A 19,906-nucleotide genomic window follows, 5' to 3' on the forward strand; every position below is an offset into this window, starting at 1 on the left:
CACGACACGAGACAAATGCAATCTGTGCACATTTGGACAGCCCTTACATGTACATTCCCCCTCACTTTGATATCATACATGTAGCCACATTATCCATGTATCAGTAGAGTCAGGGTGGTGGCTGGGGTCTCTGGCCAGCATTCATGAGGTCCCTGATTTGACCCCCACTGTCAGCATGAGGCAGGTCCTCCTGTTGCCTGGCATACCTTAATACTCGACTGAGGTCTTCAAATGGGTACTGGTTCAGAAGTGCTCAGGTTCTCTCGCTGATTAAGCAGCTTGTCCGAGTTGGACAGAAAAGTTTCAGCTCCGACCAGAGTATACATGTATGAAGCGCTTTGAGAATGGTGTGCCACCTTTCAGAAGATCTTGTGAATGTGCATGCCCACGTTTGCCATGGTCTGCCATGGTCGAGCTACAAGCTAGGGGCACAACTGTATTCCGTCATAGTTGGGACAACTGTTAAATGTTGAAGACTCATTCTCCATGTACTTGTAATGTATTGGAGTCATCTTCTGGACCACCAGAGTCAGCCGTCAGTGGGAAAGTTTACTTTCAGTGTCAGAAAAACTGGAGAACACAGTTATGTCTGCTGAACACAACAATTTTATTGAATAAATATACACAGAAAACTCACAGTGGTAATTGTAAGGAGTTGTATCTTATTGCTTTTAAGTTTCCTCTATTCCTACTTCCATTAGAAACAGATTCTGTTGTACAAAAGTATCAGCACATTGTTGAGTTCAACAAGCATCTTATCCAGATACCAAAAACTGCAATATAGCCGTCAACAAATAAATTACTCTCCATGTTAACAACAAAGCACATGTGGTAGCTGTTGGGAACATACCAGACCATTTTAAAATCTCTTTTTCAGAACTTAAATAACCCTTGAATAATTCATCATGATCAGCAGGCAAACTCATCAGCTTTTCAATCAACTTCTTGCTGTTACACCATATGTCATCTTCAATGATACAAAACACCCATTCATACAACATTTGAAACGACTTCAAATACAAAGATGAAGTTACAACGGTGGGAAAACATGAGTGCAAACAATGTTACCATTTTTGGACAGCTGCTGGGAGCTAGAAGTATCAGGAGAACTTTGAATGAAATATTTAACACGAGTTTGGTCTTCAGTCGAACGTTACTTTTGAGTATTTTCTTATATTTTTCTCCAACAATACATATGTATAACAATTGCTGCGTTTCTTACATTACAGAAGTTGCTACCAGTCTACGTAAGAACAGTCGAGTTTCCAGGTAAAACATTACAAAACAAATGTTTTTAAATTTTGCATTTTTCTAAATTGATATGTATAAGATTGGTCTAGCATCCAAACATTCAGAGAGAGAAACAAGTTAGCAAGCTGAGGGTAAAATGCAAACTGGTACATGTACACAAATTAATTTGAAAGTAATATTGACTTCTAGGACAGGAAATGTTAGCATTGTTCAGAATCAAAATATTTTTACATCATTACTCTACATTACATACAAAAGTAGGAAAACTGGAATGCTAAGTTTGACTTGGAAGGCACTGAAACATGCCTCCTTTGTCCTGAGATTATACAGGTCTTTTCTTATTTCATTTCATCTGCAGTCTCTGAGCAGAACACCACGAGGACACAGCACTTTTTGACACAACGGTCTCCAAAAACTTGAGGCAATCCTGAGATTCAAAATGTGGATTCCTGTTTCCATGTCAGACATTTTCATAATACATGTATGAATAGCACCTTTCAACTTCCAAATGCTGCTCGTGAAATTATACAGGGAACTGTGGATTATCGTCTCGGTGACAAAATACTGGCAAGTCACAAAGAAAGCCTGGATGGGACAACACAAACTGTCACAACGAGAACCGTGGCGTCTACCATCATAACAAGAACCGTGGCATCTACCATCATGTTTTAGGACCAAGGAAAATGAAACAGCCAAATGAGAATGTCACGCTTGACCTAGTTCTGATCGTTCAATCATTTGCCCCTGGTTCTAGACTAAACCAAATCAGTAATAGGTTGACTCTATGGCAGTAGGCATTTCATGCTCTGAATATCTAGTTTCAAAAGTGAGAATAAAACAAATGAGGGTCGAAAATGCACATTTTGGAGGTGGCATGTTAGTCTCTCCAATGCACACAACTCCCCCAGCCAAATCTTTAAGATTTATCACGAGAGCTCCAACACTTAGTGGGCTTGAAACAAGATGTGGAACACAATATTACTGATGGGGTTTAGTTCAGCCAGCTTCTGACCATCATGACACTGCTCAGGCAGTTGCTTCGCCTTCCGTTTGCTTCTTCACATCCTCCACTGTCTTCGTCACGATCTTTGCCTCGGCGTCGCTCGTATCCATTTTAGTGTCACCATTTTCTTTGTGTGTTCCGTTTGTGCCGTTGGTGACTTCTTTCCCATTTGTACCATTGGTCGCTTCCGTCTTATTCACAACTGCATCACCAGAACCATCTTCTTGCTTTGTCTTTTTCGTTTCTTTATCTGCTTCAGGAACCTCTTCTTCAGCTTTGCGCTGTTTAAAAAAGATAAACTTTACTTTCAAGGCAGACATGCATGTAAAAATTATCAACAGAGCTGCAGCCATGTTCCATGACTGTATGGCTGTCCGCCATGTTCTAAACAACTGGTGGATGATTTATAATTGCAGGTAGACAGCAAGGAAATCCAGATGGCAGTTCCCTTACTGACAAAGCAACACAAAAACAACTTTTAATAGCTCAACAGGCTCACCTTTCTTGGGACTAAAACATTGACTTTCTCCTCGGTCTTCTTTGTGGCAATAGGCTTTGCTTCCGTTGAGGTGGAAGGCTGATCAAACCCAGCAGCGGTTCCAAATCCACCCATGACGTCCTTTGCAATCTGTTTGAGTTGTTCTTCCTCTTCTACTGTGTCCTTGATCTTCGCCTGGATGTCAGGAAGGATCTCACCGAGGTCATCAAGTTCCTGCTGGGCAGCGGTTGCTGGGTCCTCTTCTCCTTCCTTCTTCTCTTTGCCCTTGTTGTCATCGATGATCTTTTGTAACGCCACTGGAAAAAGTTGGGAATTTTTTGAATTTTGGAAGGTCAAAGAAATAATCTCAACTGACTTTTTTTATAAACTGAACTATTCCTCTCAACAAAACTTGGTGCCAGTCATTATCAGTCTGTTCACCTCTACATATCAATATTTCCAATACTTTGATCACTTGAAGTCATTGTTTACCTTTCTTATCCTCAATGACCTTCATGGCCTGTGTGAATTCTTCCCTGGCTTCCTTGTACTGTTTATTGTACGAGTTAGCAACACCAAGCTGGTAGTGTGTCTCCGCTAACAGACGGTCAGAGGCTTCGAGATGCTCGAGTTGGATCTTTAGGCAGTCCTTGAAGTCATTTATGGCTTGCTCATAATTCTCTGAAGTACAAGATAATACTGTCAATGGGAAATGAAACATATGACGTCTGGGGAGTCTTTCTACTCAAGGTTCAACCTTACACTTGTTTCTAGTTCACACTCTTGTCATCTGACAACCTCATACATTTAGTTGGCCTATACTCTCTTCAGCATGGAGGGTCATGGTGTCACAGTGGGTCAAATTTAACGCCCCGACTTAATCTTGGTCTCTACAATCTGAGATTCTCTCAACCCAGTCAAACTGCTTCCTTACCTAATTCCAGACCAACTTCCCCAAGTTTGAGGTAGGCCTGTGCTGCCTTGAGCTGCATTTCTTTCGTACTGCACCGTGCGAAGATGACACGCGCCAAGTCGAGCATTTCCCAGGCGAGCTGGATATTTGAGATATCATCCTCTGCTTTCTCTTCGTTTTCTTTATTTTCATCATCGTCATCCCCTTCATCATCGTCCTCATCCTCCGCTGTGTCATCATCTTTCGTTTCTCCTAAAATTACCACAAAAAACAATGAATTTTATCTTCAGTTAAATATTTGTCACAGGCAAAATCTACGACTATTGGAGAAAAGTGCTTAAGTCGAATCTAGTAGGCGTGGTGTTAACTTGGTGAGCACTGTATCAAGAATTAATAAAGACCAAGATGGCGGAACCAATACTGCTACATCTTATCAAGGACGAGGTACAAAACTCGGACTTGTTATGCGACTTTTATGGGATAAATCGTCTCCTATCCTTTACATGAAGCCAATGCTCTAATTATTGACGACAAATCTAAATTAGAATCAAACGCTCAAACAGAAATTATTCAGTTAGTACAAAAGGTAAAGCAGGAATTCAAAATGGACCCAGATTACAGAATGTGAGAGGAGTATCTAGACTAACACTTTACACCCCACACAAAAAGAAATACATGTATATGTAGAACTGAATTAGGAAATGAATCTACCAGGTGCATGACATTAGGAGAACAACCCAACCACCGAATAGAAAATGGATAAGGTGTATGGATTAATTCATGCCAAGGTTACAAGCTACGCATGCTACTCCCTATATACAAGTCAAAACCTTGTATGGATGAACTGGTGACTGCGGTATACCCTGCCCCACCCCCCCCCCCCCAAAGATGTTCTGCACATAGACGTAAAAGTAACGGCTGCTAAAAACAATGCACACTGTCAGCAAATTCCTAGCAGCCAAAGTTGTAGCTGTCGTGCTCAATCGGTGTTCAATCAAGTGTTCAGCAGTTCTCACCATCTTTCTTTGTTGTATCTGTTTCAGCAGTCTCCATCTTTTCTTTGTCCTCCTCGTCAGGCTTCGTTTCGTCAGGCTTTGTTTCGTCAGGCTTTGTTTCGTCAGGCTTTGTTTCGTCAGGCTTTGTTTCGTCAGGCTTCGTTTCATCAGCCTTTGTTTCGTCAGGCTTTGTTTCTTCATCTTTCTTCACCTCTGTTGTTTCTTCTTTCTTTTCTTCCTTCTCCTTATCAGTGTCTTTAGTTTCCACTTCCATTTTTTCTGTGTCTTCTTTCCCTGCCTCTTTATCTGCTTCGTCACTTCCCTCCTCCTTTTTCTTTGGTTCGCCAGCCTCACACAAGGCGTCAATCACTGCATCAGAGATCTCTTCATGCTTTTCCTCTATCAAAGGCGAGGAGAGAAGGTTTATTGGAATCAACAGGATTATAGGTATGGAATACTAAAATCTAAGGTACACCAAATGAGTAAATTTACTACTCAGAAACAAGCATGCACCATGAGATTGTGAATGAGGGGAAATGACGACTGGAACTAGATTCCACTCGCAAATTTGAATGAAATGAGCAAGCGAGAAGAGATGTTGATTGAAGCCACTCCCAGGCCAACTGATCAATGAATACGAGGATTGAAAGTTGGATTTGATGGCAAGGTCTCAAACTGTCATGATAATGATGTTATTTGACAATTGGGAGACGTATCATATGGTGAGGAAAAGTTAACAACTCTACTTACTATTACTATATGCAGAAGCAAAGCAGCATTACAATCAAGCTCGGAATGCCCAAGTTAGAATTCACACTGTCCTGAAGGACAGCTAGCCAGCTACATTCTGGGCTTGACTGATTACAAATTACTTGAGTTCTGCCTTCTCAGCTGATCAACACAGTGCCATGAGGAAACCCTTCCCAACAAGCAACTCAAAAGTTCTAAGTAACATAGAGTAGTAAGATTAGAAACACAGTGAGGAGTTCAAACCAGGAGCAAGGACAGGCAGGCAGAAGAGTTAGTAAGTTGACAATGGTAAGAGTGAGTTGGTACCTGGGACTTTTGCAGGATCTTCAACCTGGTCTTCTTTTGGATCTTTTGCAGGCTTGGCCTCTTTTTCTGTATCTTCTTCAGGTGATTCTTCTTTGTCATCCTCTGGAACTGAACAGGAGCATTACATGTATCGAAGAGATCATTCTAATTTCACTTTTTGATTTTAAGAGAATCATAATCGAATGGTAATATAATTATTTTACCCCAAGAAAACATGCGCACAAGTAAATTAGTGATATTCAGGCCATGGATAGTAACACAAAAATTCTTAAGCAGTAAACATGCACTATTCCGATGCTGTATACAGAAATTGATTTCTTTCCATTCTCAAGTCAGGAGAGAGGAGAAGGTATGAATCATTTTTGCTCAGGGTACGCCTTAATGCAAACTCACTTCCATCGAGAGCATTTCCAAGAACACCACTTTCCATTCGAGAGAGCTCCAGAAGAGCTTTCCCATAGAAGAAGTACACCTCACCACACTCATCTGCAGCCTCACCAAACTTCTCCGCTCTGGAATGGAAACGATCAATTCAATACATGTACTTGTGAACACTGCTAGTGCTAGCTTCCACGCAATAGACATAGGGACCAGGTTCAATCATCGGGAGGACCCACACCAAGAATCTATTTCCGGATGAACTGATGTTGGATTCAAGAAACTAAGAACAAGCTTTTCAGCCGTGCAAGGGCTCGCAAAAGACCCTCTGTACCAAGTGAGAAACATGTCATTAAGTAGCTTGCGATGGACTGTGGCCAAAGCATTCATCCCAACTCTTTTACCAGTGAACATGTACAGGTGTGATCACACGTTGCCACCACATCACACCCCTAAAATAAATATCCTTTACAATATTCAATTACACTGTAGGAGAGCTGTTTTTCACTTCCCCAGTCAATCACATGTTCTAGGATATTCTAGGAACATTCTTTTTGACAACCAAACTACTCACAGCAAGCGACAGGATTCTTGTAGACTTTCGATGGCATTGTGGATTTCACCACAGAGAAGGTGGCGCTTCCCGGTGGCAAGGAGTGTCGTGGCTGTTGCCACTGTGTCGATGTCAGCCTTCTCTGGGCTGCAAAACAAGAATAGAAGTGGCAATTTTGACCGACAGATGCTAAAACTCGCATTTTGGAAACATTCTTAGCCTTGGGGCCAGCCCAAAGTCAAGTGATTAGGCCTAGTGAGTATCTTCACTTATCATTGTCTAAATGAAAGGCTTGGAAGTATTATAGGCCTATCTCTAGGCCTACTGTACCTGAAACGTTAAATTTTTAGGATAGCCTACACGTCATGTACGAAGTTGGCTACGTCGTGCTAGTTATGGGCTGCATGGCTATAGGCCTACATGCTAATGCTTTGGCCTAGGCCTCCTGTAAGTTCTGCCGTTCTGGCTTCTCACTTCTCCTGCGCAACGGACACGTGGACGTTCCAAATCTCTGGTACTGTTTGATTGATGGATGACTGGTTGGTTGAAATCATAGGGCTGTGTCAGTGCTGACATGACTGACCATTTTTGACAACTCTCATGCATGCACACACGGTCACGTGTAGATACATGAGCACATGACATAGTCACAGGGTACGTAGCATTGTGCATGTGCATGACATACGCAAAATGCACAGCGGCGAGACATGCACATGAGGGACGGAATTTCTTTGTCACCGACACTGTAGTAGTGTTGTGCCATTGCGGATTGCCAGTGTCACCCGCACACACTTTCTGACCTAAAATACAGATGATATTATGCTTGTAAAAACACAATTCACTGCATCATTTCAATCTACATACCATTCTGTATTTTGAGTGGTGGTTTGAGCAGTTTCAGACATGGCTATGATTGCAGTTTTTGATTAGAAATGGGAGAACGAAGTGACAGTGCGTGTATAACTTTCGCGCCTTTTGTCCTTGCACAAACTCTGTGACGTCAAAGCCGGCCAATATAGAAATATCCCATAAACTACTTCTCGCATTTACATTTAATGAAAGAATACAGTAATAAAGTTTAGTGTTAGTAAATCACTATGTTTCAAATATTTATACTAAATGATAAGAATGTCTATTGCGTATAATTTTACTTGAACTTTACAATAATTGTGATTTTTAACCATATATTTCTAAAGTGAACGTACGCCATGATATTTTTCTGAAGTGAACGTACTCCATGACATTTGAGCGGCCGCCCCGTTTTCGTGACGTCAGGTCCTTTTCTGACAGCCATTTTGCTGCTCTGCATGTGGATTCCACGAGAAATCAAGTGATAGAAAGTTAGTTTTGTGTTTACCCCCTAACATTTCGCTTGATTTCTGACTTTTACCTTTCTACTGCTACATATGAAACTGTTACTTCGAAAAATTATTAATAGAGCTACTGTATCATTGGCATTGTTAAATTGGCCCTGTCCCAGCCAGCTATAGTATAATGTAGACTGTGTTGTGTAGTTGTGAATACATCACTTGTATATCATGCCTAGCTGCACCTATGCCATGCAATGCTATGCGTGTATGAATTACACACATTCTTGATGTGACACAGTGCGCTATGAATAATAATGCATGCACTGCAGTAGTGCAAATCCTAACCGACAACAACAAGACTAGACTGTGGATTGTGTGTTGGTCAGAATGTGTTTTGAGAATATCATGTCCGGTCATGACTCATTGAACTTTAATCTGAACATCGCAGGTCAGATCTCTAGAATAGAATATCTCTTAACCTGCCTGGTTAAAAAGGGATATTTATCCCCCCATTCCCAATTCACAAAAGTGCATCACTTATATTTTGCTCGTGTTTCAGATCCAGAATGAATCAAGAAAAATTAGACAAGCTCGCTCGTATGAGTGAACAGGTGCGCATCGGAGGGAAGGGTGCGATGAGAAGGAAGAAGAAGGTCATTCACAGAACTGCCATGACTGATGATAAAAAATTGACTACTGCTTTGAAAAAATTGGGGGTCAACCCGATACCACAAATTGAAGAAGTAAGCACTCAATCTCTTTTTCAATATGTTCCAAAGATAACTTAGGAAGAAAGTTTCATATTTTGGAAATGATACTTTGATGATAGTTCAATTTCAATGATTCTTGCCATCAAGTAATTGACTTGACAAAAGTCCGGCATGACCTTCCTGCCCTAATAGATCTTAAGCTTGTTGCACAATACTTGCATAACATTTATCAAGTTCGAAAATGCTTTTTTTCAGGTAAATATGATCAAAGATGATGGAAGTGTCATTCACTTTGTCAACCCTAAAGTTCAAGCTTCGCTATCTGCCAATACCTTCTCTATCATTGGACAGTCTGAAACTAAACGTGAGTACAGTCAATGAGTCATAATATCAAATCTAGTAAAATACAACATGTCAAAGATCAGATAGGGATGACCAGTTGAGTATAACAACCTATTATTCCAAGGTTAAGGCAACCGAAGATTAATTGGTATGGACATGCGACTGAAATACATGGATTTGAAGAACATTGACTGACTTTGTCGTGGCTAAAAACATTATTCAAGGGGCATGTCTATGATACTCCTCAAACAATAGCTGACGGATGTGTTAAGAGTTTAAGTAATTTAGTTTTTATTCGAGCCTCCTCTATGCTAATTCTAGATCTAGATTATCACTTGCTTACTCTTGCCATTTCTCATCCTTTCAGAAATCACAGAGATGCTCCCCGGCATCATCAGCCAACTCGGAGCAGAGGGCCTGAATCATTTACAGAAATTAGCTGAAAAATCTTTACCCACTGGAGGTTAGTACAGTATGATGTGCACTCCGCTGTCTCTAGTCTTTTATTGTAGTTTGTAAGTTAGTCTCTGCCCCAGGGTTTGTCCCCATATTGCAAGAGGCGTTCTTTGCTCGTTGATCATAAGATTGAAAAAGAAGTATTGATTATGTTAATTCGATTGGTAAATTCATATCATACATGTACATCATGTGATGTGCTGGTATGTATTTAACATTCTCATTAAAAAGACAAATGATTTGTCATAACCTGATGATTCTTCTTGATCTTGCAGTAATTGGTGACTCAAAAACTTCCACAGATGATATAGATGAAGACGATGAGGTGCCAGAACTAGTGGAGAACTTTGATGTTGCTTCAAAAGGTGAAGGAGTGTAGGGGAACACGTTATGGCTATAAGGATGGTAGATGTGTGCTTCTCAAAAACCCTGTATCAACCAATGTATCGGGATAATCCACAGTCGAGCAGGAAACAGATGGCTGTGTATTGATGTATTTATTAAAAGAGGTCATGTGAATTTGATCCTTTTGTTATCGCCCTTAGCCATTGTAACTGATCTATTACATTGAAAATGGATTAGAACTCCGTCAAAGGGATTTGAGCACACATGGCCTCAACAAGAGAATGCAGAACAAATATCAAAAGCTTTGCAATCTTTTTTATACAATTTCTCCCAAACCAAAGGGAATAAGCAGCTGTTACTGGCTGATACAGAGATCTTGTTTACCATTAATATTAAGGAATTTCCTTGAAATCTGGGCTCAATTTTTTTTCATATTGTATCATGTAAATATGCCTTTTATTTCAAGGAAACAATAAAGGTATTGATAAAAAAAGGAACTTCTTCTTTGTTTCTTTTATTGATAATGATATTTGGAGCGTTTGAAAAAAGAATTCCTCGGACTGACAAAAACTACTATTCTACATGGATGTTTCAGAAACCTCTCCTTCCAACGCGTCCCAAGTACTAGTCAATGCCAACTGCATCGGTAGTGCAGAGAAAAATTATACTAACTCTGATAATGCATGCCTGTGTCTTATCAGTCGGGAAGGTGACGGATCTCCACAGCTGGGATTTTGGTCTGGATATCCTTGTGACCAATCACTGAGTGCACACTTGAGCCTGATTAAAAACATACATACTGTGGTGACCGTTATTTGAGGAGGCCTGTGTTGCCATATGTATGCAGTCACTTGACTGGGGAGGCAGGCACATGGACATAATACGAGATTACAGATGTCCAGACTTCTTTTCCTTCGGATGTGATCCGTCCTCGTCAACAAACATACAGGATGTTCCAGTAGTTGTGATGCATGGAGTCATTTCAATGAAATTGATCCGACCAAATGGATGGAATGTTCACCAGCAGTGGACCCCTTGTCAGCACAACCATGTGGTCACACACTGTCCTAAGGTAGGGACGCTCTCAACCTTTTGACCAAACTCGCAAACCAATTTTGCTACCAACCAGCCTACAAATGAGCTGGCTGCAAAACCGTGGTAATCTTAAAAAGCCATCTACCTAAACAACACTCTTCTGGGGTTGCCTTTCAATAGAGGCTTTGTAACTAAGTTCTCCAGGCATCTGATTAAAATTGAGTCAACAGAAGTACTAGTTGATCTTCCATTTGGTTAGCCTTAGGAGACTGATCTGTTCGGACTATTATAAGACAAAAATGTAAGAGGTATTGTTCAACTTTTATTACAAGATTACCAGTGTACAATATCTTATTTACATAAAGCACATTAAATTTATCACTAGTACATGATTTTGGTAGAACTTGCATTAACAAAACTTTATTTGTGAACACAGTTGTGAATGTCCAAGAACCAACAGAAGCCTTTCACTTTGACCCATTTGGCTGTCCAGATGAGAGAAAGAGCACGTGACACACTTTCTCACTTTGAATCACCAACCCCAATCACACACACACTGCCTTTTCATGTAGGCCAGGAAGTAGGTTTTGTATACTAAGGAACCCCACATGTCAAACCAAATCTAAATGCTAACATTTCAAAAAGTTCCCATTTATCCCTTCTGATTGAAACCATTGGACAATACAATTTTGAACAAATCTATTCCAAAAATCTGCTGAAAGCATGCCAAGGTTCAGCCCCAAAATATCGATACTTATACAAATGTAAAAAATACCAAAGTCATAGAAATACATCTTGAAGCTTCAAGGGTTAACATTCACACAATTCACATAGGGGTATTCACATTAAACAGATCAATTCAGGAATGTTAACCGTTGATGGGTCAAGATGTTGGAATATAATTTATAGCACAGAAATTTAACAACAGCAAAGCTTCACAATTATTTCCTTAATATGCCTCTTAGATTTAATGACAATATCCAATACATGTACGGTAAAACCTCCCATAGCAGACACCTCTCATATCATATCAGTGAAAATGGTATACTACACCACATCAATCTAGAACTCCCTACCACAGCTATATGGTGTAGAACTTTCTAAAATGCCCTCTGTTTGGACCAAATGTGAATGCTTAAGAATTCACTCTTTTTTAATATCACCACAGATTTTCCAACCTGAACTGAAAGAACACATTCGGTGGACAAAAATACACTTGAATATACTTTAACTTCCTTCCTAAAAGGTCGCAGATCATTGACCTCTTAGAATTGATTTCACAGTATTTCCACTTACACACTGCACTCAAGAGCTCTGTGATGCTTTTCCTGAGTTACTCCCTTTTTGATTGGCTTTTTGCTGCATAAAGTTAGAGACATATAATCTTGTTGGACTCTGTTGAACAGTTTTCCTGTCCCAGTGACACTTCGAATTCGATGAACTAAACCTGACTAGATCTTATGAGTATAAACTCTCCGATTCATATTTTAATTCTTCTAAATGTTCGTTAATTCTCTCAACAACATCTCTCATTCTGAAAAAGAAGAGAAGAATGTAAATATTAATGGTCATAATCAAAACACCGTCAGTAGTTACCTTTTTCAGTCATTCATCGTATTGCCAGAACAAAATGACTTTGGCAAGTCACCTTCTGGATGAGCTGATGTTTGATCCAGTTGGTCAATGTCCCATTCAATGCTCAAGACTGACCCTTTTTTTTCTCAAAAACTGGCATGTTGAACCTGTTGTTTCAATTCATGCTTCCTCTTTATCGAACTTACTTCTCCTGTATTTGGATGACTTCTTCTTTATATGCCATTTCTTCTGCATGATCTATGGAACTTTGTTTGGCTATCTGTAACCTTGCAGTCTGAAACAGATATCACTGCATTGATACATGAGTCGGAACGTAAACAAAATCTTCACAGCCAGGAGAAGAGGAGTGGGAAATTTCTCTTTTTACTCAGGTTATTCACTGTACTCGTGTCATGTACCATTAACTTTTCTGTGAGTCATCTTTCAAACTATGTGTACCAAAAAAACTTACATGAATTATCTCAACCAGGAAACAGAACTTACCAATTCTAATTTAACTTTTTCATCATCCTGTACTTTCCCAATAAATAGAGCAACATTTGGCAAATCATGCTCAGACTTTAGTTTCTTCTCTATGGAGATGATTTCCTCTGATATCTTTTTAAATGTTTGAGTTATTCTGTAGACAAGTTCTCGGTACATGGGAAAGTTGTAATTTGGTGCGCTGCTTAGGTAGGCTATGTGGCCCCTGGATGTGGAAAAAATGAAATGTTATTCACTGGTGACGCTATCAGCTTCTTCCATTCTGATTCTTGCTCTAGTAATATGTGACCTAGTTTAAACTAGTGTCTGACATGTTCGATGATGTTAAATTACAAGTTGTGAACCAAAAGCAATGTCCTTAATAGAAAGGGTGGCCTGATAACAGAGGTGTCTGCTAAGGGAGGTTCCATAGTACATTCAACTTACTCCTCAAAGAGCTGGTAGGTATGGACCCTCTCCTCCTGAAGCAAATAAAAACGCTTCAGCAGTTTCTTTGCTTCATCAGAGGCCTGGAATGCAGAAAACAAGTACAATTGAAAATGGAAGACAACGATTTCTGAAAACATCAATAGACGAGCAACCTGTTAAGGTGAGAGGATCAATGATGTCATACGTACATTGACATTCTCTGACTCTGTCATCGACATATGAGCTCTGCAGCTGCAAAAAGGATGTCATTACAGAAGGACATCCTTCTCTTCTTATAGGAGCAAAAAAGCACGTTGTGACAGAGTGTGAGTCACTCACAGCAACAGAATCAGGATGCGCTAAACTATTGCTACTGCACATCCAGTGTGTACATTTGTATACGGTAGGGTCCGTGCACAAATGTATGCAAGAGTACGGATGGGCGACCACCGCTGGAGGTGACCAATTTTACTTCACTGTTTGTGCGCTAATCAAGGATCTGATGCCCAAAGAAATTATACATTTCGGAGCACTATGATATAATCTAAACGACCACTATGAATGTGTCAAAATCTTTGAATCTAAATCGGGAGAAATTTGGAAGTTTTTACCATCCTCATCGTTGACTGTGGGATCGTGTTTACAGCTGTTTTAGAGACACTTCCGCATGCGCAGTACAATGCGCAGAATTGCGGTTGTTTCGCTTCCTGACCTTTTCGCCCCAGTCGTTTCGCTCCCTTGGACTTATTGTTGGGGATTAAAGAGGTTGAATAGCGCCTCCAGGAGCAAGCAACAGCGCCACCCGTAGCAGAAATAAGAACTGCTTAGTGACGTCATGGTTTCCATATACGGCATCTCATTTGCATATTTTTACAACCTTATTTACTACGAGTTATAAATATGCCAGTAGCACGTGGATCATGCCGGGCGGCGCTGTCAGGTGTTTCCACTATGGGTTACATAATCGGCTACAAAGAGGCCAGTGTTCTAGTAAATGAAGTTAGCAATGATAGCGAAAGAATGTTAGTGTATGTTACGCAGTCAATAGCGATAGTAGTGAGTTGGAGAGAGGAGAAAATGGAAAATGGAGAGAATAGTAGTATGGATTTCGAGTCCCAAGGAGAAACTTTGCAAAGTTTTCATCAAACTGATAATCATATTCCTTCCTTCTCTGTCTCCAACAATTAAAAGTTGCTGCAGTCAACCTGATGCGTTTATCCGCGAGCGAATCGACGAGACGAAGCATTTTTCAAGCATCCGAATGGTACCTTACAGATCCGCAAGGGGCGCGTTACCGAAAATGTTGCAAAAATCAATAATGTGATCGTAAATATTGTCATATTTTTCAAAATGAGAGTATGTAAATGATACGCAGACGGTAAACCAATGAAAGGCCAGTATCTATTGAACCTTACAAGTGATTTGGGGGCCTTGAAACTCCTTATATTTATCAATGAAACCTTATTCCCGCCTAAGGTTTTGACCGGGCCGTCCAAAACTCCCCATTTTTTGGCGGGCCATTCCCTTTAATGAAGGGTTACCCCGGGAAACATCTAGACGCTCAAGCCTTGGATCCACTCAGCCGACCCGGACTCCGAGAGGAGGTAACGGACCGATTAACTCTGATGGTTCAGAATGCCTGGGGAAGTACAAGAGGCAAAGTAGATGTGCTTTCAGGAGTTGTCAAATCCACAAAGATTGAAAGAAGGAATCGTTTGGTCATTGGCTGTGCGATCTTTGGCAGGTCACCTGTCTTTCATTCTTTATCATTCGTCGGTCATCAAGGGTTTGATCCTGGGCAAGTCTATCTTCTCTTGCAGTCATATCATAGTGAGATCTGGGACTTATTGTGGGAGTTATTATGGCATTTGGACATAAGTCATAAAAATCCATCTTTCGAAAGATTGACAAGAAAAGTTGATCCCAGGTAATATTACCACCTATCATATAGTTGACTGGTAAAACCAGCAAGAAATTTTGATAAGGATGCAAATGACAGTTTATATAATACTTTATTATCAAATTCATTACGAATAATCGAACAAATCAGTATGTGTGAAAGCCATACATTCGATACAGCCATAACCAAATAGGACAGAACTGCCTTTTCTCAACGGATAAAGCTATTGCTTCCATGAAATCAGCTCATAGACCTACATGTAATCAGTATAATTTATGTGGAAGATGCTATCAAATAAATTATCATTATAATGTTATCAAAAACACATTGATTATTCCTTTCAAATTTGACTCTTATCAATCATAACCATCAAGTAAGGTAAAGTGGCACAGTTTATGTAGCCCTAGTAAAAATAAAGCCCCTTCATTGTTGAAAGCAGCTGGTAGTACAAATCAATGCACACTGAGACTATAATTGTAGGGGGCTAGTTATTGTACTACCTTACCTTACATGTGGTGAAGAATTACCTGAGTACAGTACATGAACGTACAAGTGACCAAGGCCTATTTCCAACTAACACTAGTAACAGAGTGTACACTCCAACCTGATATTCAGCAGCCCTGATAAAAGTGTCCACATACACTGTTTTGAAGATTTAAGGAATTTCATTCTCGGAGGAATAATCTGACCCCACTAAAGCTTAGAACTCATTTTCCCCATCAATTTTTCCAATTTCAATGCAACACCTACATTTCCCTTAATCTTTAGTTTCCCTGACATGAATGCTGCTGATGGTTTAATCTCTCCTTTGAATAGTTTAATAAAGTCCTCACTGTCAAGAATCATTGTGCAATCGGCATCTGTGGAAGGGGCCTCTTGGCCAACACTCCCCGAGCCGTTCTTGAGGTCCATGTACCAGATTCCCTCCTCGGCACCTGAAATGACCAACACGTTACAGCTTTAGAACATAAACAGAAGTTGGACAGTGGAACCTCATTACAACATACCCCTCAGGGACCAAGAAAACTGGCCCACTATATCCATAGTTCATTATATCAAGGGTAAACTTCAACGTTCAATGCACTGTTGTGAGACGGGACTTTGAAAACAGTCCACTATCACCATCTTTTCACTATAGAAGTATTCACGATGCACCTTACCTTTCAAGTCAAACATGATGACTCCTCCGATGGACTTGCATAAATCTTCACTCAACATACTCTTCATTGTGGCCAACGTCTTTGCCACTCCTCCTGCCTGGAATGCCGGTTTGCCACCACCTTCTTCGATCTGCTGGGCGAGCTGGGCACTGTCCACCTCCAGGAAGAAATCAGGCAGAAGCTTGGCACCTACAGGCAAGAAGAACATAGTTGGGGTTTCGGTAAGAAAGGTGACCATGAAGGGCAACAAAACTTGGTATATTCTGGAACACCTTGTTTGGCACTTACATGAACATCCTCAACCAACAGAGAAACCAAACATAATCAACATTAATATCCACAAACTTCTCCCAAGATGTGATCCTACCTTTGAACTGAACAGCTAACAAAACAACAAACCAGCCCAGTACACAACACTAGAATTAATCAGTGAATGGCCTTGATAACATGACTCACCTGGTACACATGAATACTGTTCGAGATCAGTAACACCTGCTGCTTTTAACACCTCATCATCAATGGCAAACTGTCCCGTGAAGGAACTGCTGTCCTTACACAAAATGGCATAGGCAGCGTCACTCATGATGTCAACCTTACGGCACTGCTTGGCAATTTCATCACCCCCTCCAATCATCTCCATAGCCGCTGTGTAAATAGCTGGAAAAAAGGAACCATCACAATGAAAGCAAAGGACTTGAGGTTGCATATGAAAGTGTAACCTCTGTTTTCAAACCAAATAACATCCAAAAAGAGCTTCCAATTCTTAGGGAAAGGTAAGTGGTGCAAGTCTGAAAGGTATTTTGGCCGGAGATGACAAATTATGCGCTCTCTATGGATTTCCAGCAGTGACTTACCTGTCCTGGGCCACAATGCATTGACAGCAACACCTTGTTCCTTGAACTCTCCGGCCATCCCCAACACACTCATTGACATTCCATACTTTGCCATTGTGTAAGCTGAAATATAAATTATGCAACATTGAAAACCTTCACAAAAAAGTTAACTAACACACTTTCAAAAGAACCACTTGCGACTTGGGATCCATGTTCAGTGGAGGACTTACCCACATGTCCTGAGAACCACTTGGGATACCTGTTCAGTGGAGGACTTACCCACATGTCCTGAGAACCACTTGGGATACCAGTTCAGTGGAGGACTTACCCACATGTCCTGAGAACCACTTGGGATCCATGTTCAGTGGAGGACTTACCCACATGTCCTGAGAACCACTTGGGATACCTGTTCAGTGGAGGACTTACCCACATGTCCTGAGAACCACTTGGGATACCTGTTCAGTGGAGGACTTACCCACATGTCCTGAGAACCACTTGGGATACCTGTTCAGTGGAGGACTTACCCACATGTCCTGAGAACCACTTGGGATACCTGTTCAGTGGAGGACTTACCCACATGTCCTGAGAACCACTTGGGATACCTGTTCAGTGGAGGACTTACCCACATGTCCTGAGAACCACTTGGGATCCATATTCAGTGGAGGACTAATGTTGAGAATGTGAGGATTTGAAGCCTTTAGTAAGTGTGGAAGACATTTCTGTGAACTGTAAAGGAAGAAGAAAAATACCTATGTAACATAGGTATTGTTATACCTCTGGTGCAAATAGCGAATATCGTCAAAAACTTAACAGGCCAATTTTGTTTCCATCAATGAAGAAAACATTGCAACATTATGGGAAGGCAGGAATGTTTCTGATCTATCATAACCTATAAACTGCACTTAAAATCTACAGCACACCGGTACATCTCATTAGACTTCAACTGTTCCACAAAGTGCTCTTACCATAAGTATGTTCCTCGTGCATTGACCTGGTTCATCAAGTCATACTTCTTCATGGATGTCTGTAGTGTTCCAGTCAGACTGATTGCACTGGCATTATTGACGAGGATATCGATGCCACCAAACTTCTTGATTGTCTCCTGCACTGCCTGCTCGACTTGAGCCTCATTTTGAATATCAACCAGACAAGGAAGGCACTTGCCCCCAGCAGCCTCAACTGAAAAGATAAGATAGACCCATCTAAATTGACAAGCCAATACATTTCTGAAGTTAAGTTATAAATTTTAGCCGACAACTTGATCAACTGATCAAATAAATCAAACATTGATGCAATATCTGTGAATGGTTTTGATTGAGCTTTGCGTAAACTGCCATGGCTAAGTCAAGTATAAATGCTGGATATCTTACTTTCTTCAGCCGCCGTGTAAATGGTCCCTGGTAACTTAGGATGAGGGTCTGCAGTCTTGGCTGCAATGGCTACATTGGCTCCATCTCGGGCCGCTTTCAATGCAATTGCTTTACCAATGCCGCGACTGGCCCCAGATATGAAAAGGGTCTTTCCAGCTAATTTCCTGAAACACAAAAAGTGAAGTGAATAATGGTGTGAAATCACTAGTGTAAGTAAGGGACGTTTTCTCAACCCTAGGTATGGTGGTACGTGAGTATTTGGAAAATCGGGTATGATATAGAGAACTCGTACTGAAAGGCGACAGGTTGAGTAAGAATGCATTTGCCATTAGGCCTGTTATGCAACGATACAGCAATGGCATTCGAATGTGCACGTTCTCTGACGTTGCACACCTCCTCTCAGTAGTTATCAAAGACTCAAAATGCCGGTCACTCTTTTGCCCCATTTTGGGAAGGAATTACAGTATGAATTGCAATGACCAACATATTTTCGGAAGTAAAAGGTTATAATTACCCAGTGTTTATCATGATGACAAATATTAACAACAATTAGTGGTATAAATCGACAAAAATAAAGGACATTGATGAGAAAACGTCAATAATGACTCGGGTTTCTAGAAAATGTGGAATACGGTTGTTGTTGTGGTCGACCTCATGACCTAAACTTTACTGTGATGCAGAAAGATGAGACCACTTTGTCAAGCATTAAAACCGGCAAATATACTTTGAATACCTGATCTTTTATACAAATAAACGAATAGGTCCAAGACGTGGTTTTGTTATGCATTTGTCAATTCAACTTTGTGTCTATTTTATACTCGCCCAATGTTTGGTACTTGTGACTCCTGGTTTAGCAATGACGAATTCATCTTCCCTGTTTTAGATGATTTCATATTTTCCTTGGCTAAAACGTTCAAAAAGAACAACTTGCTTATGATACGGTGACAAAAGTATGTCCATATAGTACTTTCATTTCTCAAGTTGATATTGATTCACTGGGATTAGGGCCTGATGACACACTGGTACTGATCACTCACTAGTCACTGGCTTGCCGACTCCGGCTACTGCTGTGCTGGTGTGGAGAGTAGAATGGATTGTGCTGTGTGGCACTACTGGCATGCACTGAGTGATGTGTCTGGTACTCTATATATTGTACACTGATCCGATGACTGATGGCAGTGAGTGATGCTTGTGACTACCGCATGACCACGATGACTGAGGATCATTGTGTTGTCATCACATGTGGCCTCCCCATAATTTGGAGAATCATCATTTGAAGCATCTTGGAGTTTAGACGAGTGTAACTGTAAGACTAAGAATTGGTTTAACAT

The 19,906-nt window shown here is 40.6% G+C and overlaps 4 protein-coding genes across 5 annotated transcripts; 1 reads left to right on the forward strand and 3 right to left on the reverse strand.

Moving 5' to 3' along the window:
- Positions 1 to 588: 588 nt before the first annotated feature.
- LOC135486472 (histone-binding protein N1/N2-like) lies at positions 589 to 7,615 on the reverse strand. 2 transcript variants are annotated; one of them, XM_064769271.1, is made up of 9 exons: positions 7,492 to 7,615; positions 6,649 to 6,774; positions 6,090 to 6,208; positions 5,697 to 5,804; positions 4,662 to 5,039; positions 3,667 to 3,897; positions 3,225 to 3,413; positions 2,754 to 3,049; positions 589 to 2,535 (listed from the first exon to the last, which is right to left on the reverse strand). In XM_064769271.1, the coding sequence occupies exons 1-9, from the start codon at positions 7,530 to 7,532 to the stop codon at positions 2,278 to 2,280; spliced, it is 1,746 nt and encodes a 581-aa protein (XP_064625341.1). In that variant the 5' UTR covers positions 7,533 to 7,615; the 3' UTR covers positions 589 to 2,277. The 2 variants fall into 2 exon arrangements, with proteins under 2 accessions (XP_064625341.1, XP_064625342.1); XM_064769272.1 differs by lacking the exon at positions 4,662 to 5,039.
- A 264-nt stretch (positions 7,616 to 7,879) lies between these two features.
- Positions 7,880 to 10,287, forward strand: LOC135486476 (transcription factor BTF3 homolog 4-like). The gene is made up of 5 exons (XM_064769276.1): positions 7,880 to 7,967; positions 8,497 to 8,680; positions 8,903 to 9,011; positions 9,357 to 9,452; positions 9,721 to 10,287. The coding sequence occupies exons 2-5, from the start codon at positions 8,504 to 8,506 to the stop codon at positions 9,822 to 9,824; spliced, it is 486 nt and encodes a 161-aa protein (XP_064625346.1). The 5' UTR covers positions 7,880 to 7,967; positions 8,497 to 8,503; the 3' UTR covers positions 9,825 to 10,287.
- An 852-nt stretch (positions 10,288 to 11,139) lies between these two features.
- On the reverse strand, positions 11,140 to 13,965 carry LOC135486477 (required for excision 1-B domain-containing protein-like). The gene is made up of 5 exons (XM_064769277.1): positions 13,924 to 13,965; positions 13,331 to 13,413; positions 12,905 to 13,109; positions 12,607 to 12,695; positions 11,140 to 12,359 (listed from the first exon to the last, which is right to left on the reverse strand). The coding sequence occupies exons 1-5, from the start codon at positions 13,930 to 13,932 to the stop codon at positions 12,284 to 12,286; spliced, it is 462 nt and encodes a 153-aa protein (XP_064625347.1). The 5' UTR covers positions 13,933 to 13,965; the 3' UTR covers positions 11,140 to 12,283.
- Positions 13,966 to 15,305: 1,340 nt separating this feature from the next.
- LOC135486474 (hydroxysteroid dehydrogenase-like protein 2) lies at positions 15,306 to 19,205 on the reverse strand. Its single transcript, XM_064769274.1, has 8 exons — positions 19,090 to 19,205; positions 18,576 to 18,739; positions 18,171 to 18,384; positions 17,828 to 17,931; positions 17,227 to 17,328; positions 16,829 to 17,029; positions 16,373 to 16,561; positions 15,306 to 16,147 (listed from the first exon to the last, which is right to left on the reverse strand). Exons 1-8 carry the CDS (start codon positions 19,101 to 19,103, stop codon positions 15,906 to 15,908), a joined length of 1,230 nt encoding a protein of 409 aa, XP_064625344.1. The 5' UTR covers positions 19,104 to 19,205; the 3' UTR covers positions 15,306 to 15,905.
- Positions 19,206 to 19,906: the final 701 nt, after the last annotated feature.

The sequence above is a fragment of the Lineus longissimus genome, chromosome 4 (assembly GCF_910592395.1).
Source record: "Lineus longissimus chromosome 4, tnLinLong1.2, whole genome shotgun sequence".
Taxonomy (NCBI): Eukaryota; Metazoa; Nemertea; class Pilidiophora; order Heteronemertea; family Lineidae; genus Lineus; species Lineus longissimus.

Coding starts and splice junctions, on each gene's coding strand:
- LOC135486472 (XM_064769271.1), bottom strand. CDS start 7,532: ATGTCTGAAACTGCTCAAACCACCACTCAAAATACAGAATG. Junction 6,775..7,491: donor ACCACTCAAAATACAGAATG/GTATGTAGATTG, acceptor CTTGTTTTGCAG/CCCAGAGAAGGCTGACATCG. Junction 5,805..6,089: donor TGGAAATGCTCTCGATGGAA/GTGAGTTTGCAT, acceptor GCTCCTGTTCAG/TTCCAGAGGATGACAAAGAA.
- LOC135486476 (XM_064769276.1), top strand. CDS start 8,504: ATGAATCAAGAAAAATTAGACAAGCTCGCTCGTATGAGTGAACAGGTG. Junction 8,681..8,902: donor CGATACCACAAATTGAAGAA/GTAAGCACTCAA, acceptor GCTTTTTTTCAG/GTAAATATGATCAAAGATGA. Junction 9,012..9,356: donor TGGACAGTCTGAAACTAAAC/GTGAGTACAGTC, acceptor TCATCCTTTCAG/AAATCACAGAGATGCTCCCC.
- LOC135486477 (XM_064769277.1), bottom strand. Junction 12,696..12,904: donor AAAAAGTTAAATTAGAATTG/GTAAGTTCTGTT, acceptor TATCTGTTTCAG/ACTGCAAGGTTACAGATAGC. Junction 12,360..12,606: donor GTCATCCAAATACAGGAGAA/GTAAGTTCGATA, acceptor CTTCTTTTTCAG/AATGAGAGATGTTGTTGAGA.
- LOC135486474 (XM_064769274.1), bottom strand. Junction 17,030..17,226: donor TGCATTGTGGCCCAGGACAG/GTAAGTCACTGC, acceptor CCTTTTTTCCAG/CTATTTACACAGCGGCTATG. Junction 16,562..16,828: donor ACAGTATTCATGTGTACCAG/GTGAGTCATGTT, acceptor TCTTGCCTGTAG/GTGCCAAGCTTCTGCCTGAT.